This window comes from Ciona intestinalis, chromosome 2 (genome assembly GCF_000224145.3).
Source record: "Ciona intestinalis chromosome 2, KH, whole genome shotgun sequence".
NCBI lineage: Eukaryota > Metazoa > Chordata > Ascidiacea > Phlebobranchia > Cionidae > Ciona > Ciona intestinalis.
The window spans coordinates 4729219-4754105 of NC_020167.2; the positions used below are offsets into that span (position 1 = coordinate 4729219).

The following is a 24887-nucleotide window of genomic DNA, read 5'->3' on the forward strand; positions in this document are numbered from 1 at the left end:
GNGCAATACATTTAAAAATTATAAAAAGTAAATGTTACGAAAGGTTTTTTTTATAGCTTTACAGAATGGTTGCAGTGAATTGAAATACCGAGTATTTAGTATATAAACTTCAACCGCTGGTAACGTATTGCTTCGAGTAATTTCAGTAATCTATTTCCGTTATTAGGCGCTAGAGAGGTAGGCATCGTCATGCGAGCGCTTGGGCAAGAACCAACCGATGAAGAAATACAGAACCTTATACAAGAAGTTGACCGGAGTTCCACGGGTTCGCTCACTTTTAACGACTTTCTAGCTTTCCTCGCCCATATTTGCCAGGTGAGGCTTTTAATGTTTGAAGAGCATTCGGCCTTCTCGCAATTATCTAATCCATCGTTATACGTCACAGGACGAAGACCCCGACGAAGAATGGGAATCTGTGTTTAAAAGATTTGATAGAAACGGTAAGTCGACTGAGGGTGGAATGTAAATACTCCCTTCACTTTATTATATTTATCTAGTAAAGCACAAAGCTCCTATATTCAAACATAAAATGTGTTATTATATACCTACATCAAAACACAAGACTGATTATATAAGTTAAGCTTAACACAATTATTTTACAAACATGATTATTAATCGTGTTTCCTTCATTCATCTATAGTCATATACCATCTTATATTGGTATGGGAATTTAAAGCTGACATATATACATCAGTATACAAGGCTGGATTTAGAAGACCATATAGCTTCAGGAACTATGAGTACATTCAGACAATAAAATTTGAATTTGTCGCCAAATGTCGTTAAAATATCTCGCATTTTAAATGCCCCAAACCGTCTTACCGATAAAATCTTATCCTGAGCACATAGCATTGAGCTAAATAGCATGAGACTCTATTTCATGCCTTTGTTAATTAAATGAACATTGTTTTTAGCATAGTGTTTTAATCTACAGGTGACGGATATATTGACGAAAATGACCTGCGCAAGTCTTTAATAGAACTCAGACTTAAATTTACCGACGCCGACATTGAAGAAATGATTTGCGAATTTTTGCCTCCTAACGCCAAAGTGCGAAGGCTTGATTTTGATGACTTTATTAACATAGTTGCGTAACACACATATATATATATATGATTGTTGTGGTGCATGGCAGGACTGCATTCTATTTAAATCAACACCGTGCTTACTGCTATCACAATTATTCCATTTGTTTGAGAAATTGTTGTTGAAGAAGGACTGACTTCTTTGAGGCGTTTATTAATGAGATTGTGACCATAAATTAATATGTTGGTTTTAACTGTTAGTTGGCGTTCTTCTCCTTTAAATTAATGCATCAGTCTAATGCATTGTTACGCTGCTAGCAGATTCTTACATTCAAACATAATATTGTATAACCTTAATGTTCAGACGAATTCTACCAAACATGTACCTTGTATTCTTATTTTTGGTGCTTCTTACTTTAATGCAATCTTCAATTTTCAGCTTTGCGCTTTCATAACGCGTGTTCATAATACAATGCAAATGTTGCATAAGTCCATACTTTAAACTTTTTATCTTTTTATGAACTCGTATATTTTAGAAGCAACAAATAGAAACGCTCATGGTATATATACTTCTGCATCTATACTAGTTAAATTAATTTTTGGCTTCAGTGCTACATATTGGTGTTAATTTGTTTTTATTTCTGCTGGTCACTATAAGACACTGATATATAGTAGGGGTGGGGAAAGATGGGACGCGTTTTCATTCTATATTTTTTCCAAATTGGTAGTAAACAAAAACATTTAAAGAATTATAAAACCGTTTCCCCACGATATACCCTTGTTAATTGTTTAAAACCTGATCAGGATGTTTGAATATTATGTGCTAAAGGTGTCCCGTCTTCCTCCACTGTACAATATACATCAAATTTCAGACACCTTTGTCGCAGTAAGCATGTCACAAGCATTTTGTTATGATTTTTTTATCGTAAAAAATATGACAGAAACACTGACAGTGGCCAATAAAGGAATGCGAAAACGAAGAACGATGGATTTCTCTGCCCTGGGCCAGCAGAGGAGGGAATCGTGATATTGACTGAACTTCCATCATCTATTTGTATTTCGATCTCTTTGACGCAAGGTATGCCTGGAAACAAAGGGAAAGTAGCGCTTGTATGGTGTGTATACATTGGTACGAATGTAAGTAAGTTTCGCGTGTAATGCAAAGAATACACGATCGATATAGATATTTTAATCAAATTATTATGTAGGATAAGGTATAAGTTTCCTTAAGATGTTTCATGTTTTATCCTTCTCTGATATTTATACAGAACTATATAGCCTATACCTATATCTCTCCAAAATTACGTTCTAACGGTTTAAATCCTACCGCTCTTTACATAGAATCTGGTTTAGTTTTTCAAACCTGGTGAGGATGTTGTCATTGCTGTCATGGTGGTTGTCCATGGAAACGTTGTGCTTGTCGGATAAGGAAGTGTTTTAAATGGGATCTTTTTATCCCGATCGGTGTTAGTGCATAACTTGTCCACACAAGTATCTGGTGGTTCTTTCGTGTTTCCAAAGGCTGGATTATGGCTACGAAAATCGTTAAATTTTATTTGTGTGTCTTATATACACACCGGCATAGTATAATCGCTTAGTCGAAGGTCTAGTGAGATGACACACGCGTTAAACCATTTTATTTGTTTGTGTAGTTCTGCACCATATTTCTGTATTCAAGTGTATTAGTTTCTTTATAAGGAGATTATTCAAAACTTCCTTCGAGAACAATAATTTCCACTTACCTGGTTGCATTCAGAACTGTAGCGTTTTCACCTTTTTCAAGATAACCCCCACAGTCGTAACATGACTTTCCACGTTTATAAGGGTGTCGGGTTTTTGGTGGTGTGGTGTAAGAAAACCCGGTCGCTTTTGATGACGTATAGTCTACTACGTTGCCGCGCGGTGCGTATGCACAAACCAGTAGAGTGGTATCCGTCCACGTCACTCCATTGATGACATATTTTCGGCAGCATGAAGCAGTACAGCCCAGTTTAAACGTTTCCGCCCATATTACCTGCTCCACAAAATATGTATATAGTGTATAGTGAGGTGAAATGGAATATTCTGTTTCTTATCCGTTCAATTCTCTTTTTCGTTCCATTTAGTAGTAAACAGGAAATAGTCAAAAAAATTGTGTGTACCTGTATAGCCCCTATTACAAAACGCGTCGTTATTCATTCATTCAGCATTCATTTATTCACTCACTCATTCATTCATTTATTCATTCTTTTTTTTCGCTAATTAGTCGGCATGTTAAATAGTCATTCCCGGTTAAACTGTTGAATATATTATTAACCGTTTTAATCCATGTATTTCAAGTAGTGCCACAGCCTATCATACCTGTAAGTAATGTCGGCAAACTGAAGAACACGTCCTCTCTTCATAATCGTAATAAAGTTTTTCTGACATCCACGCTTCCATGACGTCTGTGACGAAACTATTCGGCAAACCTCCTGTATTTCTCCAGGCAAACCAATTAAAACCAATCTCTGCATTTATTTCGCTGTGCCTCACAATATCTATTGCAGGTTTTCCGCTCCCTACGTGGTGAAACGCATTCCTTTCACTAAAACTGCACGAATCCGTTTTGTTCTGAGCCACCCATTCCAATTCCTCGTCCCATGTTTTCAGCAACATATTCGTCGCTGTTGGATCGACGTTTCTTCTTGCCTTGTTGTGCTCGAATAACAACATTTCTTTCTGTTGCTTTGTGAGTATGATTCTTTTAAGGTTAGGCAGCGGGGTGGTTGGGGGTCCCGGGTCGATTGGCGATGCTGTTGTTTCGCAAACTGGCAGTTCAACATATCTACCATTATAAAATCGCCACCGAGATTTGAACTTCTCAATCGGTAACTTAAGTTTTTCCTCTTCATTCGATATATATACTTTCACCTTTTTACGATGAACAATTTCGTCAAATCTCGAGCTTGCTTTCTTTATAAACTCCGATCCAGGACTTCGACGATACCGCTCGAAAAATTTATCCATAAAAAAGTCGTCTTCTTCTGCTGAAGGAATTCCATAGATTGAAAACAGAGTCGCTCTTAAAGTTTTGCATTTCGGAGATGTGTCAATTAAACTACAACGCAATGTTGAATTAAAACTCTTGCTCTCCGATTCTGCACCATCACTCCAACATAATGATGCTGGTGCGCAAATTAATATCATCAGGAACATTTTAAAATACCTTCCCAATGAAAATACAGCGAACATCATTTTACATATATGCAGTACCAAGATTATTGTAATATTTTAGTGTCCTGTAGTTTTTACTATACTATAGTATTACAATGTGACATCATACAAGATAGCATTGATGATGTCATGATTTCAGTAAAAATGTTGCAATGACGTTCAAAGTATATTACGAAGCTCATTCACAAATCTTTTACCTGGTAATGGAAATTAAAAGCGGTTTAGGAGTAGGCGAATCCCCTGTAACGTTAAAGTGCGTCACCTTACGAACCAATTAGCTTTATTAAGCACACAGTTTTTGATTTTCGTTGCGGAACTTAGTATAGTATGTGTTTTGTAAGGAACGAGTATACGCAAATAAGCTTTAATGACCACCAGACAATGTATAGTGTGTACATTGTACAATAAGGCGGCCGCACTGCTGAAAGTCCGGAAATAGTTTTCGCAAGATTTTAGTGTTGTGTAAGCCAACAAAAGTTGTATAGCAATATTTTAAACTTCGTGTGGCCTGAATTTGTAAAATGTTTATTATAAAAAAAACCGGACCAAAGCAGTACATTGTGCACATTTGTGTTTTATGATTTGTGCAGTTTTGTTATGATAAAAATCACTATATCTATTTATGTTTTAGGCGCAAAAAGAGAAATTTAACCTGGTAAATTTATACTGTTAAACACTATGATAAAATTTGGCCAATAAAAGAAACAGAAACTAAAGAGTTACAAACTGTTGTTAATGTGTTATTTCTAGAATTGTTAATAATTTTTAACAATTATTGCTTTGCACTTTTATGTGTTATATTTTGTTAAAAACAATACATAGAAGATAGAGGGTAAGTATGATAAAGTTAATTTTTTCTAAACTTATATGAAAAAAATGCTGTACAGTGGTCACAAGGATTTTTACATATATATATAGGGGGGTGGGGGTTTAATCAAAATTATTATTACTTTTTTTTAAAGGGGATGGGGTTTTAATCAATTTTTTTTGTGTGGTTTAAATGGGGGGAGGGGTTGCAACCCCCTAACCCCCTCCCTGGCTGCGCCATTGTATATATATATATTTATATATATATATGTAAAAATCCTTGTGATAATGCAATATAGATTCTTTATATACAACCTGTTTTTTTAAACAAATAATTATATATATATGTATATATAAAATTAACACACACATTGACACATACATATATATATTAAAACTATAAACTGAGATAGAATTTCTTGTTTATATATGAAGGCTAATATTTTCAAATTGGTATAGAGTCACATTTTGTTTTCATGACGTTAGTCCTTAAGTTGTCTGTATTCACAGTCAATAAAAAACGGCATTGTGTAACAAATCCCTGCGATGCTATTCAGTTACTCAATTTTCTTTTATTGTAATTTTGTTGTCTGTTGTGAATACCAACAATATTGGACCTTATATGCTAATTAAATCGGGAAATATTTTAAAATAAGCACTTTTTTATTTAAGTTGATTTTGTAAGTTTGACCTTATAGGCGGTAAACCTACTCTTTTTTGTGATATAGTTTCAATAGTATTGTTTTTATTTTACTAAGCAGCTCTGGTACTGTGCCACGATCTTTTGTAGCAACTTTAATTTTTTTTATATAAATATAGATTAACTAAACTTTTTTTTAATAGGTCATACTTCATAGATTAGAACTTTTTTAAAAGTTTATTATGTCAAATGAACCTCAACCTCAAGGGGGCGCTGGAGTGCAAAGAAAGTTGTCGCGTAAAGGTGAATCACTGTACCATGTGTTGGATCTAGAAAAAGGAGCCTCACCCGATGAAATAAAAAAGAAATACAGGTAAAATTGTTTTCATCATCTTTCCATCTTCTGTTAAAAATGAATAGATCAAAACATATTTTTATGCTGTGTTGATAGAAACTGTTAAAAACAAAAATATATTGCAATTTCCTACTGTTAGAAAACTGGGTAATATACTTCAAGTGTTATGAGGACACTATGTAAAAATGCAAAATCTTCACCATTTATGATTTATGGTTAATAGTTTAAAGTTCTTTAAACAGGTTTACAACAAATCACTGTTTTTAGATGAATGAATAAATCATACTGATTCATCTCGGAGTCATTATAACACGGCAGATTTATTTAATCCATTTCTTGCCCATTTCAAGTTATAACATATATATATATATAAACTTTGTGGATGATTGTTTTAACTTTTTTTTTCTGAATGGTTCTAATTTTGACCCTAACCCATGAACAACCACTGGGTTGGAAGTCAGTGTCTGTTAAACGTCTTGCCCAAGAACGCATATGCGGACACTGGTAGCAGTATCGAGCACCGAAAATTTTTCGTTTAGCTATTACACTGGATGATGTTAATTTAAAAACCTTTTTAAACTTTTATTTTAAAACTTTATATTATTAGGCGACTTGCTCTTAAATATCACCCGGACAAAAATCCAAACAATCCTGAAGCGACAGAAAAGTTCAAAGAAATCAACAATGCAAATAAAATTTTACAAGATGAAAAGAAGAAGGAAATTTATGACCAGTATGGCTCTCTTGGTTTGTACATTGCTGATCAAATAGGAGAAGACAACCTGAGGACTTATTTTGCTTTTCAATCTCCATTGGCCAAGGTAAAGAAAAAATAACAATGATGTTTTTACTCTGTGTAAAATATTGGGCAGGATTAGGGACTATTTCATATTTATGTTACAAGAGTTCCCTTTCTAACAAACTAAAGATAACTGTCTATAGTTACATAGGAGCTGATAAATATTTAAAAAGGGGCATGACAATATGACATCACCATGAATTTTTCCACTTTGTCTACGCCACTGTGTAATTATATTTTTCCTTTACACTGTACAGTATTAAAACATAATAAGTCATATAGCTCATTTATATATATATTATATTTTAAGTCCTAAAAAGTCATATCAATTTTAACTGGTTTCGATTTTAATTATGGTTTATGATTTTTTTATAGTGCTTGTCCATATTCTGTTGCTTGGCCACTGGTTGTTGCTTCTGTTGCTGTTGTTGTTGCTTCTGCTTCAACTGCTGCTGTGGAGCTTGTAAACCAGAACTGGACGAAGAGTTTGATATTCCACCTGAGGATTTAGAAGCAGGTGAGTTGTTTTTTTGCAGTTTTTAAACTAAGAAATAGTTTTCAACTTTAGTATGCATGTCAGTTGTTGTACATTGAAGTCTTCTAGGTATATATTGAAATTTTAAACTTCACTGGACTATGGTAGCAGTCCAATATCCAAACTAAATGTTTTTTTAACATCTATTGGTAAAGAATATGATTATATGAGTAGGTGTGGTTCATTCCAATGAGTGTTTTACTTGCCCACACATTTTACATAACAGTAACATGCTTCATTAAACTTCTTTGTAGCTGCTATTATCCACTTCTTTGATTCGTGATTGACTGTGTTATTAATTATATACATTAACGTTTTCAAGCTCTATATACATTTTCAAGCTCTTAAATAATGTTTCCACGAAATTTTACCAAAGTTTGCTTAAAAATTTGTAAGACATGTGAGCGTCACTAAATTTGGTAATACACAGTAACTAATTGAGTCTAATACCTCAAAGATAGCTAGGTGCAGGTTACAAACCAGCAAATCTGAACTATTATGAAAAATTAAAAAAAAAATTGAAAGGTAAATTTATTTTGACAAGAAAGCACGTCCATATAAACCTGTCTTATTTTTTTATTATTGGGAAATATGTATTTATACCTTCAAATGATTGACAAATTTAAAAAAAACAACTTTTTCTTGAGTACTGTAGGACTTTTTCATTTCATATGGGTTGGGTTCCACAATGAGGCGCGCCACAGAACCTGTTTTTTTTAGCCAGGGATCCTTATTAACCGTATACACAAATAATAATATATATAATATACTATATGCACATTTTTTTGTCCAAATTTGGTTGTAATGCATCCTGTGTGTGAATAAGTATTCATTTAAAATCATTTAAACTATCTTATTTTCATCAAACTGACACAGAACCATTTCCATTCCATGAGTGGTCTGTCTAAAGATCAAAACTATTACTTGTTAAAGAATAACTGCTAACTGTCGATTTGTAATAGTTTGATTTTAATTTTCTTTATAACAAGATACTGATAGACGTGATAGCTTACGTTACGCATAAAATAAAGCAGATTTGGGATAAAAATATATACCTTTCTTTGGTATTTTTTAAATTAATGTTTGATTACTTTCAAACTGACATTAGTCATTCTTGTTTTTATGCACTCATATCATACCATCTCACCAGTGCTTGAATATTTTGTTTCGTTTGAGTTTATAATGACTATAGTATTGGTATATGCTTGAATCAGAATGTGAATCAATCTTTTAAATTATTCATGTTTGTCAATACAGAAAACCGTCTATTTTTTATACACCGTTACAGTCTCTGTGACTCAGTATGTGTCATATTATGAATGTCCATCTCATGGCACTCGGTTTTCTTCAGTATACGATACCTTATGTTTATGTAGTTGAAGTTTTCTTGTATTCAAATAAGTCTTGTCTCATGTACACCAAATTGTCTACTCCTGGCCAAGTGTCTATTTCAGTCTAAGAAATTTGAGGCGTGAAGCGTGAATGCCTTTCTGTATCTGGTTAACGTCTTGCCAAATATTTTACATTTTGGTTTAATTTTAACAGTACCCATATATGGAAACGTTTGGGGGCATTTAGTATCACATTTAATATTTTTACATTGTGATAAAACTCATTTTAAATCATGTCATTAGTAGTTTTTTAATTGTTAAAGCCTGATTGGAATGTGATCACATTTCTTGTTGTGTTATCACTCTGCTTTATACGACTGCAGAAAAGAAAACACAATATCAAACAACTACCACATCTGAACCAGTACAGAATCAGCCTATCAGTTTATCAATGGAGTAATGATTATAGGTGACCACTGCATGCTGAAATCCTTTAGATTTTAACAACCACTGAAAGGAAACTTTATAAAAAAAAGCTTTCTATTCATGTAGATCTAATGATTTTTGTGTTTTCTTTATGCAAAATCTAATTTTCTGGCACTTGGATCATTTCATAACATGTGTGTGCATGCTGGATGAACATAATTTTGACTTATCACAGTTTGAACAATTGATTTGCGGTTTTATGTAGAGTTATGACAGCTCTAAGCTGCAAATTCAAAGTCGATAATTCATAAATGACAAAATTAGTTAGTTGAAGTGAAGCTTACTAGTTAGTGGCTAAATAAAAAGTGGAGATGTCTAGCTTAGGGGTTCATGTAATAGTATAGGAATTGTTGACATTGCTTGAATTATTGGCTTTGAATTTGTGATTTTGAATTATTTTGAAAGCCTTTTATGACTTATGTTCATCTCTGCATGTACTTTCTAATACAATACACACCATAAAACATTCCTCACATTCAAATGACCACATTTAAACAAATATCACGTAAATTCTTCAGTACAAAGATTGTGTTGGTCCCACAGTATCAGTAGCTCTGCTTTAGTTGTGGTGGCAGCGTAAAATTAATGGAATTGATCAGTATTTAAAAATCAATACTGATTAACTTAATTCATGCTTGTGTGCTCTTTACTGATTGTTTTAACTGCTGAACTAATAACCAAACATTTTTTCTGGTGTTGGATGCATAGTTATAATCTTTTTATTTATACCTGTTAAAAAATGGTGATTTTCCAGGCTGAGTAGAGAAAAACATTTTTTTACCTTTAAAATAAACCTTTGAATAGTCCCACTGATATCAGTAATCTCTTTTTTGATTTCATGTATTCATTCGTGCCTAATACGCAAGTATAATTTGGGTTGATTCAGTGGAAAATAGAGATTGATTGGTTTGGTTGTTTAAACTACATTTTCTTCATTTTAGATGGTGATGATGAGGATAATTCTACAGTGACTGCCCAGCCCTTGGGCGCATCACCTCCATCAGGTACATCTCTCGGCGAATCAACCAATGAGAAGGTCCCATTAACCTCTGCACCCCAACCACAAGCTTACCAAACAAACACGCCATAATTTCACATATCTATGTCTGTTGAACTGTCTTCAGAATTTTGTGACTATGCATGTCATTCAATCTTATAATGAATCGCAGAAATAAGCTTCACCTCTGCTTTTAACCAGTTTTCAAATATTTAGGTTAATTTTTCATTGATACTTACTGTAACCAAAAGTTCTGTATAGCAACTTACACATATACATACGAATTACTAACGTCTTGTATTCATTTCCTGTTAATTTAATTGATGTGAAACTGTTAAATACAAAGGTTGTACTGTAGCTTTAATTCCACATAATTCTAAAGTGATAGCTAATGATGTAATATCGTGTTGACTTCAAGTCTGGTAATTCTTACTTGCTTATTTGTTGACTTTATTTACTGTTACAAATACTTAAGAATAATTTTTATTGTTTTTTATTTTGACTGTGTTTTAATGCCTGCCACTTAATTAAATATTCAAATTTCAATGGACCATGTAACAGCAAAGTTACACCTTTTTTAGAATTAAGAAAATAATATTTCCTATTGCAAAAAATTTTGTTGTTAGTGTCCGGTGCTGACTTTTGAACTTCTCTAAATGATCTGCAATGCGGTATGTCTATAACATGCAGTAGATGCTGATATGTAATGGTTAATTGTTTGCATTTATTATTTTTGTGTCTGTTAAAATTTATGCTATTCAAATTTAATGTTGTTGTTAAACAGCCATAATTACCAGTGCATAAATCATAGTTGTCGTATAAATAATTTTTAAAGAGACCAAAACAGTTTTTTCTTTTTCAAATTTACAACAAACTCAAATATACATAATATGCGTCTTTGTTGTGAAGTTCGTTTAACCACATATTCCTTGCTTCTTTAACACTTTTTATTTAGTTAATTTACTTTGTCTGGTAGTTATAACCCAATCAAGCGAATATAGTAAAATTCAAACATATTGTTGTGCATGTATTTAAAAACCTTCATTTTTTTGCTAGGAACAGCTGAAAATTAAAGGCTAGTTAAAATAATAGCGACAAAATATTTCAACTTAGACGAGCTCATATTTAAGATTTTATTAAATGAAAACCTTTCATTCATGATAGGTTTGTTGTATAATTATATGTCAAGCCGACAGCATTGGTTGCAAGAATTAATTCAAGCAGGTCCATCACTCAACCAGGTGGCCATTGCATCTGACATCCACCAAGTATGTGAATGTGCAAATGATAAACCGATTGTGCGCCATCCACCCCATCATTTATCACAACTCTATATCCTTTTTCCAACTTTAACAACTCAGCCACGTCTCGTGCAGTGCTTAGTAAATGTCCTGAATTGTGAATGGAACCCATAATTGAGTTATCATCCATGTAGTTTGAAAAAAATGAAACTTATTTACTTTGATGTGGCAAAGCAGGGACAATCATAACATACACCACATGCCGTTTGTGTGGGTGATTGTTTTTTACTCTTGGCAACTATTTAGATAATCCAGTATGCACTTTTACTACAATTTAATTTAAATCTATTTAAAGTTTCAAGTATTGGGTTTTGTATATACCGAGTAGTTGTTTATCTTGATCTGTCGATTTGCTCAGTTGTGGAATCGGAAACTTAGGAATGACAAGAACATGAACTGGAGCTTGTGGGTTGACATCATGAAAGGCTAAACACTGGAACATTTAGTAAAATATAGTTGATATTTTAAGGCTAACACTATTATGACTAGGTGTCAAATGCAACAAATGGCCCATCTTAAAATTGCTTTATACTCGCATGGCGGAAAAATGACAGTCGTTAAAACAGGGTTGTTATGGCCATACACCTGTTGTCTGCTTACAAGTTACCACATATGTAACTTCGTGGTTATTGGGCCTTAACCTCTGGGTTAGAGACAGGAACTCTAACCTCTGTGCCGGACGATATATATTCCAGGTTTTATTAAAACATGGCTACAATCACCTTTTGGATGTTGCTCAAATTGACAAAAATATTAGTCTTGAAATGAATGTTTTTGAAATTGTTGGCATTTGTACTATCATTTAAGTTTGCATTTGTTATATAATTAATTCTTAATTGTTCACTTTTTTCATTAGTTTACTATTATCGATATACTTTATGTTAAATTCAATATTAGTAAAACCTGATCGTCCTCATACACAATATTAGCAGGAATTGTTTTGTCAATGATTTTACTAAATATTGTGGCTTCTCCACTTCCAAACCTCTCCGCAGCAAGTTTGGCCAAATCGACCTCATCGGTGTAGTTGCGCTGCATTGCAGATTATACAATAAAGTTATTGTTGTTGGCTAAAGAATTTTCGTTGACCTACCTTTGTAAAACAGTATAACACGTTTGCTGGAGTGGTAAGTTTATTTTTACTACACTGTTTTAGGAAAGCACAGCTTCTGGTCGTACGTACTTTAGATATAAGTGCACAGTTATGTCTATTGAACATGATGAATTTGTTGCAGTATTTTGCTGTACAAACGGGAATTTCGTAGCTCAAGAACAATAAAAACAAACAAACATTAAACGTGCTGTAGGGGTTTTCCCTTAAATAAAATTAGTCGCAATACATAGATAGAAAGATGTAATACCAAGTGAACGAAACAATTTTTACCTGCGTTTTATACACATAAAACAAAACTATATATTATAACACCTAAATGAACTTGAAAGGGATAGTCATTTGTTTGGAAAAAGAGCACCACATAAAATAACAAAGCACCCACGAAAAAATTTAAAACAAAGATATTTGAGGACCTGAGCGCAATCATAAGGTGTGTGAAATCTATATGCAACACAGGTAGTCCCAGTGCTTTTCAATCTACGAGTGTAAATGTAAGAGTATGATTTCGGAGTGGCCAATATTTCTCTTCCGAACCGTAAACAAAACATGATCAAGTGATTGATTGCTTTTAATTCATATTTTACCGGTATTTGAAACATCTAGCAAGATAATCTGTTAAGTTGATTGATTAGTTTTCTTGTTTACTCGGAAATCACTACGTAATCAACTTTTGCCCCAATCATTGTTATGGCAACGCCGAAAACAATGTTCATTGTGACGTAGAGTACTCGTGACTGACAACCAATGACTGAAAGCTGACGGTGACCCTTGACCTCGCCGCAAAACGAATTCCAGCTGGGCTTTAAATTATTTAGACTAGTAGACTGGTAAGTGCTTTGCGCTATGAAAGTAACGTAGTTCGTTTTTGGGTGTGTTTTATTACTTTAAGGTACTATGTACCGTATCGGTGTCTGAGTAGTCGCATTTGTTGCCACAGGGCACGTACCACAAATGATTGTATAACAGATAATATAGATATAGTGTATTTGAATAATAATAAAGGCTGGTAACCTGTGTAGGCTGTCAAACTAAATTAAAGGGGCACAGTTTTGTGCGTTAAATCCTATACTCCTATACAGTACTATGTCTAATAGATCCAGCAATTTAGGCCATGAAAAAGGCCTTTTCTACCACTAACCAATAAAGTAAAATGTTTTTTTCATAGGCCAGTTTGTGCGGTAGCTTGTAGGTTAAGTGAAACTGTAAAATTTTGGATATTTCGCTGTCCTATTCACTTTCTCTGCTGTTTGGTTACGACTAATCATATCATGTATGCTGGTCTTGAAAGGTTAGTAATCTATGTTTAAATTTTTATGTTGGAATACAGAAATTAAATTATATTTTAGTTATAATGATTATAATAGACAGACTGTATAAAACAAAACATAAAGATGTGTTTTAACGACTGTCGTTTTCCTATCGCCAAAATAAATAAGTTTTATAATACCATTAATTTATATCTAAAATATTTATAGTTTGATAAATGTAACTTACTTCAACCAGTTCTTTGTATTATAGAAAAACTGCCACTGACCGTTGGTCTAACCAAGCTCCGGGAAGGTAGGCACAGTTTATTGAGTTGTTTTGTTTTCAGTTTCATTCAAAATTCAAATCCACGATGATATGCAACATAGATTTTACATTTAAAATTAATAATTTATTTTTCACATATTAATTGTATCATAGGCTATGCCTGTTATTAATTGAGGCCAATAACTCACTAAGTTACCCTTGCCATGTAATGTTAAGGTCGTATGTCGCCAAATTTAAAATGAATGTTTTATTTGTTAAGTGTGATTGACAATGAAGAAGAAGTATCAAGGCAGATGTCCAACATGAGCTTCAGGAGCATAAGAGATAAAAAGATCGAACAACAGGTTTAAACCTAGTGAATATTTCACATTATAGTACATGTTATGTTTTTCCTTTTAGGGACTAAAGATAGTTGTTATGAAGCTGGTATTGCTAATTAGACTTTAAAATATTAGTTTTATTTTTCCATTGTTTTTGACTTTTTGTTAAAAGGACAGCCATATGCTATTAAAAGTAGATGCAAAACACTATAATATACATTACAACCTAAAAGCTATAAAATTCTATTTTATTTACAATTCTGTTCTTTCCATATTAACCATTGCATAATGTTGTTTCTTATAAACCTGTTCTCATTCACAGAAAGAGAGAGAGGAGCAGAAACAGAGGAGGAAAAAACAAGATTCAATCATGATGGTTGCCACCAACCAACCTCGAGTTGGTTCTGGTGGAAAATCTCGACCATCAACAGCAAGCAAACGAGATGAGTCACTGCCATTGGTGGAGAGCCTTAACACCAACAACAAGTATAATCCAAGAGCAGAAGGTAGGAATGTTGGGGTAATGAGCCAATCCTGAACTAAATCCCATGGTGTACCACGCTGTGGGACCTAACCCACATAGAATAACTTAGAAGGTAGAAATAAGGTGTAAATATGATTGGGGATTCTTTTATTTGTTGATTTGATATTGTGGTTTTAAACATCCCGAATATGGAAATTGTATCAGTTTTAAATACACAATTAATTTGTTGATTTTAATGGTTTTATATATTTTGTTTGTTTTTTTTGCAGTCTGCACTTTCCTTAAATTCATTCATATGGTTTTTAATAAGGTGTCTTACAATTTTTGGATAAACTACAAACCAATGCTAGTTCTGGCATAAAAATTATACTTTATGACATAATTAATTAATAATGTTGTGATGCTTATAAAGGTAAACCGGCTTTGTCAAAGCTTTTAGTAAAAGAGACAGATGTGTTGTGTATGAGTGAGATATCCTATTTAATCTCCATACAAATACATTTGCTCAATTGCATAATAGGTTTGAGAATGCTAGAATATTATGTTTCATATTAATAATTTCAAAATGGTGGTGGGTGGGTGGTCATCAATTTTTTTTGTCTTGATTTAAATATAAAAGTATAAAACATAGTGTTAACCATAGTCCATACTAATGTTCACTTTTCCTATTGTGTACATAAGGTATTTACACAGGTAAACACAGGTAAACTGTTAAAACATAAATTTCTACCTCCTTTGCTTCTTATGTCAATCACTAAACAAATTTTCAATAAATTTTATTTTACTTATTGAAAACTTCTATCGTTTGTTTATTCTTACAGCTGCATATGATAACCCTAGCTTGGAAGAAGATAACCATTCAACTTATTCAAGAGCAACAACAATTACAATGGATAACTCATCGGAAAGTATTCCACATAGAAAAACCGGCACTGAATTAAAGATGGAAAAATTAGGTAAGCAAATGTTGTAATTTAATAAAAATGAAATAAATATAGAAATAAATACTAAAAAAGTAAAAAATGATTGAAACTCAAAATGTACAGTCTTAAATTAAATAATGAAATAAAAAAAACGAAATGATGAAATGTAATGCAGTTAGTTGTAAGTGTAAATTTAACGATTATTCGAATAATAATCCTTGAAGCACAACTTTCACTTTTTTAGATACTCGAAATATATAACATTTAAATCAAGTATTTCTTCTTTAATGTTGTATTATTTATTGTGTGCAATGTGTGGTAGTAAATTAGCTAACATAAAAGCCTTAAATAAAAAACATATATCACTTTGGATAACTTCAGCTTAGAGACAGCCAGCTTGTTTTAAATAATTGATGTCAACCACAATCGAAAAGAAACCCAGCTGAGGTCTTACCAAGCAAACAAAACATAAGGAATATAAATTATTCGAGTGACAACTTGCATAGACAACTCTGCATACCACAGAATTGTATAAATGTTTCATAGTTCAACAAAGTGTGGAAGTGTTTGTTAAACATATGAACCTGTTCCATATATCTTTGTCTACATAACACGCCACAATAATACTTACATACCACCCTTTTCCATGGTATGCTGTAAAGGTTCTAATAAAAACGGAAAACGACTGTCTGTTTGGGATGCCGTTCAACCCAGCATAGATAACTTGTTTCAAACAAATTTTGACGACCAATTTAAAACTGAAGTTGAAACCATTGAACCTGGTAATTTCATTCTCCCCTGTTGTTTTCACCAGCCAAGACTGTTGTTGTTGTTTCTGTCGATTCATCATGTCCATCTCAGGTGTCTGTACTGTTGGTCCTTAATACTGTAAATCAATTAAAGCTAAGCATGTGGGCTTGGTTTATAGCTTAGGCTGGTTTTGTTGGAATGGTTGTATTTTGTATTGGTTTTATGAGATTGAATTACTTCCTGGATTAGCATCACACCATTTACAATGCTGAACCTTTGAAAGGTCATTAGACTCATTACATCCATTGTGTCTCGTCTGAAATTTAGTTTCTGTGTGATGTACATTGTGAAACTCATCTAAATCAATATTCGCTATAAAAATTCACAGTTAAGTTTAACCAATTAAAAGGTATTGTAAACCGCTATATGTGCAAGAATGCCTGTGGTATTGATCATTCTACTTCATAACACCCACACACAATCACAGCATCTGTTTTACAGTCAGATGTTACAGTCATATTCCTCCTAATGCAACTTATGTTCACATTCACAGGGATGGGACAAAGTGCGGACTTTGATGTTGATTCTGAAGAGGAAGAAACAGATTCAGGAATGGTTGCGATAGGTCCTCGACCACAAACAGCAAAATCGAATTCTGCATCAAAAGAGGTGAATTTTAATTTTAAACTGTTTATTTGTTTGCTATAAATTTTTCATTGGAAGTATTACGCATTTGTCTCACAACGCAACCTTATGTTCGGAAAACCATTTTGGCTGTGTTGTTGAAGACCACATGTAAAGCCATTTTACAATCATCCTCCCTTCAACTCCAAACATCAGCATTTTACTGGAAGCTCAATTGTGATATAATTTGCATATTAGACAGCACAGCAATTTCTAGCAATAAATCATAATGATACGTTGAGAGTATTTAAATAAGTCTCATATTCTAGGTCCTACCAACTTAACTGACTCATTAATTGTTTTCCCTACTTTACATGCACCTATGTAAATCTTCATAAAAAATCAACACATTGTATGCAATACTTTAGTCCATTAGTTGCTTTCACAATAAGGTGTTTAAACTTAGGCCTTTAGTTTGGGTGGTCCATACTTGCATGCCCATGTATTAACTGCTGTGAAAAGTCCCAGAGCTTTTTCAGGCACTTGATCCTGTGCTTGAGTGGTAATCATGATCACTTGGCATATGACTGTTGTATGTCAAGTGGTACTTTGGGCGCTAGAATATATAAACGGTTATGTGAATGTGTGCCATGTTTTGGTGAATATCTTATTAGTTTAAGCAACAGCAAAACGACTTATTATAAAATTTATATACTTTATTGTTTTATTCATGCTTAATTGGAATATGAATCTTCACATTTTTCACTTAATTAAGGCCAAGAATGTATTACTGCTTAATGTTTCTTCATTTATATTAAAATCCTCACCTTAAAGGGTGGAAGACGGCCTAGCCATGTATATCAACTCTCACCACCACTGCACAAGTTTGCGGGTGGCCACAGTGTCTTTGAAAATAGCTACTCAGAGATATCCCATACCACCTCCCCACGTTTTACCGACTCTATTTTGTCCGAAACGTCTGAAGAATTGAGCCGCAAATTTTTCGGGGCGGTTTTAAACCCAGATGAGCCCCAAATGCACCCTAACCTGCCTGGTAGCCCCACCAACCCCAGCCCCAATATGGGATTTCCCTCCAGACTAAAACAGCGCGTAAGCTAGCTTGCGAGTGGCTTTTATTTGATAGTTTGCTTTATAATTGAATTTGATTTATTCTGAATGAGGTAGTGCAAGTGATTTCTTTACACAATTAAAGCTGGTAGATATAGCTCCTGTAAAGGTTGGAGTAGTGTTTTATCTAACTATTTTCAAAACTATGCCTTCATATATAGGAAATGTGGTTTCAATGACAGAACCTGAAGGCAAATTATTTCTTTATGATTTGTTTTTATTTTACTAACAATTTTTCATGGATACATAGTTTAGTCTTTATCTTTGTCAAGAGAAAGCTTTATTTTTCATAGAATAGCAAAGAATGTTACAGTGGAGATGTAGAATTGCTAGACGATATAGAAGAGTTTAGTTTCGCAGATGTTCATTTGCCTAAGGTGGAAAAGTTAAGTTTAGATGACAACTCAGTGTCAAGTAAGGGGCAATTGCCATTAGGTATGGACAAGGAGTTAGATAGTGATCAACTTGAGGAGATAAAAAGTACTTCTCCAGCCATGGACAGTTCACTACCACTCGATGAAAGGTATGTCAGTAATAAATTTCGATAACTACACAAACGCCCCGACCGCTGACTATGAATATTTGAATAAAGCCGTTTTTACGACCGTTAAATTCCGCGTTATTTTCTCCGTAAACGACGCTTTACGATTACAATACATACACTAATTAATCAGCGATCCCTAAAGTTGCTTTGATTCGTTGTCAAATACTATGCTAAACATTAACGATCTATGCCAGCAGAGTTCAATGTACATTGTCCGCTTTCAATTACCAGCGATCGTTTAAACATCGACCCAATTTATTCAATAACAAAAGACCGACAATAGACGACACCCATCAATAATTCACGCGGCGTTTTCGGTCTCAGAAACCGCGCTAAATAATTGAGCGTTCCACGTTCTGAATAATTGATCATGTTTGGAAGTGGTCGACCACAGTCGTAACTTTTATTGAAACCAATCCATTTAACAACAGGTCTCTACACTGACGTGTATTTAGCGAATGTTTTATCTTACTTCAGTTTGTAACATGAATACCAAACAAATGCTTAAATATTCTATTGTTGTCCGCATTTATGTGGTCACAGTTCTTATTACGCGGCCGCTAATGATAAACCTCATCTAAGCGTCGTGGTTTATCGTTTTACGGGTCATTCACTGGGACAATAACCAAATCGCAACCTGTTGCAGCCAAAATCACGATCAATGCGTGTTATCTCCTATTCCATAAGAGCTACACTACCGTGTTGTGACCACGCCATATGTAGCTACATGCCCTAATCGGATTTGTTTAGGAAATCTGGCCACATTAGACAGTAAGAACTCGGCTTCGTTTTTTCGCTGAAACAAAATCCGTATTTGTCAAACTAATTAATTCGTCGTCGATGCTTTCGAGTGCCCTTGTGACGTCACGTTACGTTGACGTGCTTTGTCCCAGCGCAACTAAGCTGAGCAAACTTTAAAAATCAAATACGACACGGATACTTATTTGTCTAAAATGTCAATATCACCACCAAATAATTTCGATTTACGTAATAGTATATTTTGCTTCAGATCGTTGTATGAACTTGGGAGTCTTACACATACAAGTTCAGTTCTCACCGATAATATTACGTAACTAGTTTCGTTAAGTCAGGAACTGGTGTTTTGTAGACAGAAGTCTCCAGCGGGCCAGATAGAGGAAGGTCAAACCAGTGAAAAACCCTTTCTGCAACAAACTGAAACTTCAACAGCAATAAAAACCGCCAATGGGTTGCTTACTGCGCCCCCCACCGACGATATCCGCACCGATGAAGTCTGGTGGATTCTTATTCGTCTCAAACGAATCCTCTCTCGAATGCAAAGTCGCTTTCTTTCTCGTAATACCGGTCGTTCGAACAACCCCTGTCAATCCATCTCCAACCTCGAAGCAGCGACCTCTGCTAGCAACAACTTGGAAAATCAGTCCACTAGTTCATTGAGCAACCTGGCCTCTTCTCAGGAACCGGAAGAGGACCCTGTCCTTGCCAACATGCAGGACTGGCATGTTATTTCTGATCTCTGCCAGGAGCTTGACGTCATCGTGTCACGTGGTCGGCGTCACATGCAGCAACACAGCCTTGCTATACCAGCAAAGAGAAAGCTGACCGAGTTCACTTTTCTCGCGGCTTCGAACCTTTCCCGGGCCATCTTATCCACGGATTCCCCATTATCCAGCTTATTACAGTCGATAGATGATATTATAAACGAGTATAAGACAGTTGCGAGAAAGGAAGGCCTGGCACCACCAACCACGGTGAGACAGGCACAGTATAGGTCATTTGTTTAATAACACAACCGTGTGAAACAGTTGAGTGGCGTGTGTTGTTGTTTGCTTTTTTAAACTCAATTAATTATTCAACACTTCAATATTTATTATCACTTATAAATAACCTGTTCTCAAACCCGTCACTCAATTCGTGTTTAAAGCTTCTAATCTTTGATCTAGCGGCCACATTTGTGACGTCACAAACGTTTAATTTTTAGGACACTGACGTTCGACCTGGCAGCAGTGCATCGAAATACAACATCCCCGGTATGGACTTGGACGACTTAGAAAGCTTCTGTATGAAACCAGCACCCCAGGTATAAAATACATAGCTCTAGTTTCAAGGCACACAGCTGTGCTAAAATTGTATATAATAAAAAACATTTTCATTTATTTCCATTTCTTATTTATTTGTTTTAATTTATTTTTTTGTAATTTTTTTTCAGGGGTACACGATAAAATGCAGGATATCACGTGACAACAAGGGCATCGACCGACACTCCTACCCAACATATTACCTTCATTATGAACGGGACGATGGAAAAAAGGTTAGCTCAATTTTGAATGAAATATATAGTATAGGGTAGGTGGTGACGGGACAACTTTTTACTCTGTTTCTCGTTCCATTTGGTGGTAACAAAGAGTCAAAGACCATTCAAAAAATTATAAAATCGGATTTTCACGCGTCTCATATACCGTTGTTAATTGTTTAAAAAACGATCACGACATTTGGGTATTATGTTGGAAAGCTGTCCCGTCTTACCCCACAAGACGATATGTATTTACTCGTTGATTTTTTTCAGATTTTCATACTAGCGGGCAGGAAGCGAAAACGAAGCAAAACTTCAAATTATTTGATTTCCGTTGACGCCACCGACTTATCTAGAGACGGGGAATCATATATTGGTAGGTGCAGGTTACTGCAGATGTCAAAATAAAAAAACAACAATAAAAATGCCATCTGGTTGACGTATCGCATTATTTCACCACCCACGCGGTTTGGCCTTTTCTGTTTTCGCTGTCCGTTTTAAAGAGCACGTAAAAATAACACTGAGTTGTAATCGATAAATCTATTTAAGTACAAAATAATTGGGGAACATTTTACTACACAGTTTTTTACCTACAACGAACAAAAAATACTGCACAGTTGCTCACACGGGGTTATTTTTAGTCGGAAGTTGAAAATCATTGTAGAACTTTTTTTCCAGGTAAATTACGCTCCAATATCATGGGAACCAAATTCACGGTGTACGACCACGGTATAAAGCTGGGGAAACCTGGAATCAACATCGACAGAGATAATCTACGGGAAGAACTTGTCGCCGTATGCTATGAGACCAACGTGTTAGGTTTCAAGGTACGTGACAACGTGTAGGGGCTTGACTCCTGCGTATTTTTCTATGGTGGTTGTGTAATCTGCGCATAGGCGATACTGCGCAGCCCAAGGGTTGCGTATGACGCCCTAGAATAAGGCTTTTGACATATACGTGTGTAATACAAACCTAACCACATTTTAAAGGGCGTGCCAGTTTCAGTCTAGTTGTTTACAAACATCAAATCTATTTTGAGCTATTTTTGGCGAAAGGTGCGTCAAAATTGACCCGATGTGACGTCACAGTGCGATTGGATCTTTGCGAAAACTTAACGTCCCGATTACAAATCGACCATTTAATTTTCCCCGCTACGCTATACATTATTAATGAGTGCAGTAATCTTTACTTAGAATCTAAGTAAATTAGAAGTATAACGTTCAGGTTGTAATCAGATTTCTTTCTGCCAACTTTTATGTTGTTTTTTTCTGAACGTTTGCGACATAATTCATATTTAGTTCGTACGTTATGGATTTTTCTAGCGTTTCAGGCAAAAATGTTATAAGTTTTTTAATAGCGTTGGAGCAATAGTTTGCTTTTCTACTGCACTTTTTTCTTCTTTTTGGCATCAATTAAATAAAATTGTAAAATATGTCATTACATTTACTAGAAAAATGTTTTAAGTCAGTTACACGTTTATTTAATCCTGTTTTGCTGCGTTAAACTATTAATTTGCAATTCGACAGCAATTTTTCTCAATTTGCGCTCTTTTAACATCAGTTTTTAAAAAATTGCGAAATATAATATTAAATTTGAAGTTATAAAAATATTTTAGTTCGTGTAATTAATCAAATGTTACGCAGGGTCCGCGTAAGATGACGGTCATTATACCTGGGATGAACATTTCTCATGAGAGAGTCAAATTCAAACCGAACCATGTAAGTGGGTGCACGGCCTACTAGAGATACCTACAGTTGTCAGTATATTTTTAAAACAGCAATTAACCCCAATGTTAATTGCTGTTTTAAAAGTGGGTTTCGATTTTAATTGCTGTTTTAAAAATAAACTGATTATTCATGTGTCACCTGCCATTTAGCAGTATAGGTTTATTAATATATTGATTGTTTCTCTTTATATTGTGGACTATTTTTATCACAAATTGTAACGATTTTTTGCAACATACGCGAATGATCGCCGCTATTTCGGTTTGTGGTGTTTTTAGTGACTCCTTTTTTTACTAAAATGTGATCAAAGTTTAAATGGGTTGCCAATAAATGATTCATCCCATTAGTGCTACTTTAACGGTGCCTAAAATATAATTCTACGCCAAATATTTACTGAGTTATGACCAAAAGTTGTAAATTGCGTAAATTAATAAAACATCTGAAATCATTTGGAATGCATGGGTAGCGAGCGCCACAAACGTGGTCGTGCAGAATATTTTCGCGATAATTCGCTGAAATCGAATTTTAACAACATTTTTTCTTAATAATTATTTTTTTAAATAAAAGAATTTGTTTTGGTAAAATGAAAGTTTTTTTTCCGAGATTGACAAAATTCTCCTATTACTTGCTTATAGGAAAGAGAGACTATATTATCAAGGTGGCAAAACCGAAACATGGAGAACCTGATCGAGCTTTCCAACAAGACCCCTGTTTGGAACGAAGGTCAGTAGGCGGTTTGTCATCACAATTTCCCTACTACTAGATCTGTGATTAGTTTTACGAGTAACGGCTTTTGTTAGGTGATGGGCCAATCCTGGCCTAAATCCTAGGACTCATTTTGGGTGATGGGCCAATCCTGGCCTAAATGCTAAGACCCACAGGCGTGCCACGCTGCATGACCCCACCCACATAGAATAGAACGGCTTTCCAATTTTTTTGACTTATTAGGGGTTTAACGGTTGGTGGCATGTGCCGATCAGTTTAAAATTATCAGTTGTAAGATTATTAAACAGCGCAATTTGAAAAAAAAAACACAAAAAAAGTAATATTAATACCGCAGTTTTAACGGTTTAATTTACTAAATTGTGTCAAAACACGTATAGTTTTTTATTTTCGATATATTTAAAGTTCATTTGAGAAATCACTAAACTGTTTTAAAATACAAAGTTTATTCTTTTTCCTTGTGTTTAAAGTTTATTTAAGCGCCAATACCGGTTAGTGCAACTTTAACCCGTCGTATTTTGATTTGTTCAGAAACCCAATCTTACGTTCTCAACTTCCGTGGTCGAGTTACACAAGCTTCAGTGAAAAACTTTCAAATAGTTCATCAGAGCGATCGTGAGTTACCTGGATATTATGTGTGCATATAATTCTATTACAGTTAGATTTCATGTTTGTGTTAAATTGTTAAAACGTGTGTGAGATTCACATGCTTCCAAACGTCGTGTAAGTTTTAGATTCGGAAATTACGTCGCCAATTGTTAGTTAATAATTTATTCGTTAAATTTGCGTTGCTCCTTAAAAAAGGTGTAGAAGCATTGTTTAAAACCAAATACTTTATACGATAAGTTAATTATGATAGATTTAAATTCTCTTTTCGTGGAATTTGAAACAGAATTAGCCACAAGAAATCCGAAATTCCGACATCACATTGTCATTTTCCGTACACCTTTTCTGAATAAGAAACAATAATCCATTTTGTTTTAATTCTTATTTCTTTTCACAGCCAAATACATAGTAAAATCTAATATACCAATTTATTTAAAAAAATCTTATTTCATTCCACAGCTGAATACATAGTGATGCAGTTCGGACGTGTCGAGGACAATGTATTCACCGTAGATTACAATTACCCAATGAATGCAGTGCAAGCATTTGCTATTGCTCTCTCCAGTTTCGACTCAAAACTCGCCTGCGAATATACCCATTCGAAACAACCCCCTTTTTACGCCTAATGTCGCTATATCGCTTTAACCCGTTATTATATGTGCGAATTATCG

At 34.3% G+C, this 24887-nt stretch overlaps 6 protein-coding genes and 1 non-coding gene across 9 annotated transcripts in view; 4 read left to right on the top strand and 3 right to left on the bottom strand.

The window, feature by feature from the left end:
* LOC113475782 overlaps positions 1-4339 on the bottom strand; it is a 5755-nt gene extending 1416 nt beyond the window's left edge. Inside the window, exons 1-4 of one of the 2 annotated variants that reach the window (XM_026840561.1) lie at positions 3366-4339; positions 2768-3039; positions 2389-2558; positions 1920-2109 (exon numbers count right to left, since the gene is read on the bottom strand). In XM_026840561.1, the coding sequence (XP_026696362.1) occupies positions 1946-2109; positions 2389-2558; positions 2768-3039; positions 3366-4241 (1482 nt within the window). In that variant the 5' untranslated portion in view covers positions 4242-4339 and the 3' untranslated portion in view covers positions 1920-1945. Of the gene's footprint in view, positions 1-1662; positions 2110-2388; positions 2559-2767; positions 3040-3365 lie in introns of those variants that run through there. The other variant, XM_026840560.1, reaches the window with a different exon arrangement.
* Positions 132-1514, top strand: LOC113475783 (calmodulin-like). Its single transcript, XM_026840562.1, has 3 exons — positions 132-315; positions 386-440; positions 935-1514. The coding sequence occupies exons 1-3, from the start codon at positions 190-192 to the stop codon at positions 1093-1095; spliced, it is 342 nt and encodes a 113-aa protein (XP_026696363.1). The 5' UTR covers positions 132-189; the 3' UTR covers positions 1096-1514.
* Positions 4340-5856: 1517 nt separating the features above from the next.
* LOC100179098 (dnaJ homolog subfamily C member 5) lies at positions 5857-11184 on the top strand. 2 transcript variants are annotated; one of them, XM_004225682.4, is made up of 5 exons: positions 5857-6040; positions 6630-6843; positions 7197-7338; positions 9071-9156; positions 10115-11184. In XM_004225682.4, exons 1-4 carry the CDS (start codon positions 5910-5912, stop codon positions 9145-9147), a joined length of 564 nt encoding a protein of 187 aa, XP_004225730.1. In that variant the 5' UTR covers positions 5857-5909; the 3' UTR covers positions 9148-9156; positions 10115-11184. The 2 variants fall into 2 exon arrangements, with proteins under 2 accessions (XP_004225730.1, XP_002125325.1); XM_002125289.4 differs by lacking the exon at positions 9071-9156.
* An 87-nt stretch (positions 11185-11271) lies between these two features.
* Positions 11272-12775, bottom strand: LOC100176776 (uncharacterized HIT-like protein slr1234). Its single transcript, XM_002125141.5, has 4 exons — positions 12565-12775; positions 12375-12503; positions 11793-11904; positions 11272-11561 (listed from the first exon to the last, which is right to left on the bottom strand). Exons 1-4 carry the CDS (start codon positions 12688-12690, stop codon positions 11404-11406), a joined length of 525 nt encoding a protein of 174 aa, XP_002125177.1. The 5' UTR covers positions 12691-12775; the 3' UTR covers positions 11272-11403.
* A 492-nt stretch (positions 12776-13267) lies between these two features.
* LOC100181434 (tubby protein homolog) overlaps positions 13268-24887 on the top strand; it is a gene marked incomplete in the record, with an annotated part of 12366 nt that continues 746 nt past the window's right edge. Inside the window, 16 exon segments of the mRNA XM_018817443.2 lie at positions 13268-13412; positions 13751-13873; positions 14104-14145; positions 14378-14462; positions 14761-14944; positions 15744-15878; positions 17149-17264; positions 18054-18329; positions 20852-20950; positions 21080-21181; positions 21437-21539; positions 21842-21990; positions 22807-22881; positions 23523-23610; positions 24142-24225; positions 24676-24808. Of these exon segments, the coding sequence (XP_018672988.1) occupies positions 13854-13873; positions 14104-14145; positions 14378-14462; positions 14761-14944; positions 15744-15878; positions 17149-17264; positions 18054-18329; positions 20852-20950; positions 21080-21181; positions 21437-21539; positions 21842-21990; positions 22807-22881; positions 23523-23610; positions 24142-24225; positions 24676-24808 (1691 nt within the window).
* Positions 18336-20842, top strand: LOC113475784. The gene is made up of 2 exons (XM_026840565.1): positions 18336-18870; positions 20000-20842. The coding sequence occupies exons 1-2, from the start codon at positions 18785-18787 to the stop codon at positions 20652-20654; spliced, it is 741 nt and encodes a 246-aa protein (XP_026696366.1). The 5' UTR covers positions 18336-18784; the 3' UTR covers positions 20655-20842.
* On the bottom strand, positions 22927-23007 carry mir4177 (microRNA 4177). The gene has a single exon (NR_034573.1). It is a non-coding gene; the product is annotated as a microRNA 4177 (primary transcript).

What these genes read in the sequence shown, in the direction of transcription:
- LOC113475783 (XM_026840562.1), top strand. Translation starts at nt 190, where the DNA reads ATGCGAGCGCTTGGGCAAGAACCAACCGATGAAGAAATACAGAACCTT. An exon ending in TCCTCGCCCATATTTGCCAG is followed by an intron (nt 316 to 385) that starts GTGAGGCTTTTA and finishes TATACGTCACAG; the next exon opens with GACGAAGACCCCGACGAAGA. An exon ending in TAAAAGATTTGATAGAAACG is followed by an intron (nt 441 to 934) that starts GTAAGTCGACTG and finishes TTTAATCTACAG; the next exon opens with GTGACGGATATATTGACGAA.
- LOC100179098 (XM_002125289.4), top strand. Translation starts at nt 5,910, where the DNA reads ATGTCAAATGAACCTCAACCTCAAGGGGGCGCTGGAGTGCAAAGAAAG. An exon ending in GAAATAAAAAAGAAATACAG is followed by an intron (nt 6,041 to 6,629) that starts GTAAAATTGTTT and finishes TTATATTATTAG; the next exon opens with GCGACTTGCTCTTAAATATC. An exon ending in TTCAATCTCCATTGGCCAAG is followed by an intron (nt 6,844 to 7,196) that starts GTAAAGAAAAAA and finishes ATTTTTTTATAG; the next exon opens with TGCTTGTCCATATTCTGTTG.
- LOC100176776 (XM_002125141.5), bottom strand. Translation starts at nt 12,690, where the DNA reads ATGTTCAATAGACATAACTGTGCACTTATATCTAAAGTACGTACGACC. An exon ending in TGTTATACTGTTTTACAAAG is followed by an intron (nt 12,504 to 12,564) that starts GTAGGTCAACGA and finishes TCTGCAATGCAG; the next exon opens with CGCAACTACACCGATGAGGT. An exon ending in TCAAGATAAACAACTACTCG is followed by an intron (nt 11,562 to 11,792) that starts GTATATACAAAA and finishes TTCACAATTCAG; the next exon opens with GACATTTACTAAGCACTGCA.
- LOC113475784 (XM_026840565.1), top strand. Translation starts at nt 18,785, where the DNA reads ATGGACAAGGAGTTAGATAGTGATCAACTTGAGGAGATAAAAAGTACT. An exon ending in TCACTACCACTCGATGAAAG is followed by an intron (nt 18,871 to 19,999) that starts GTATGTCAGTAA and finishes GGTGTTTTGTAG; the next exon opens with ACAGAAGTCTCCAGCGGGCC.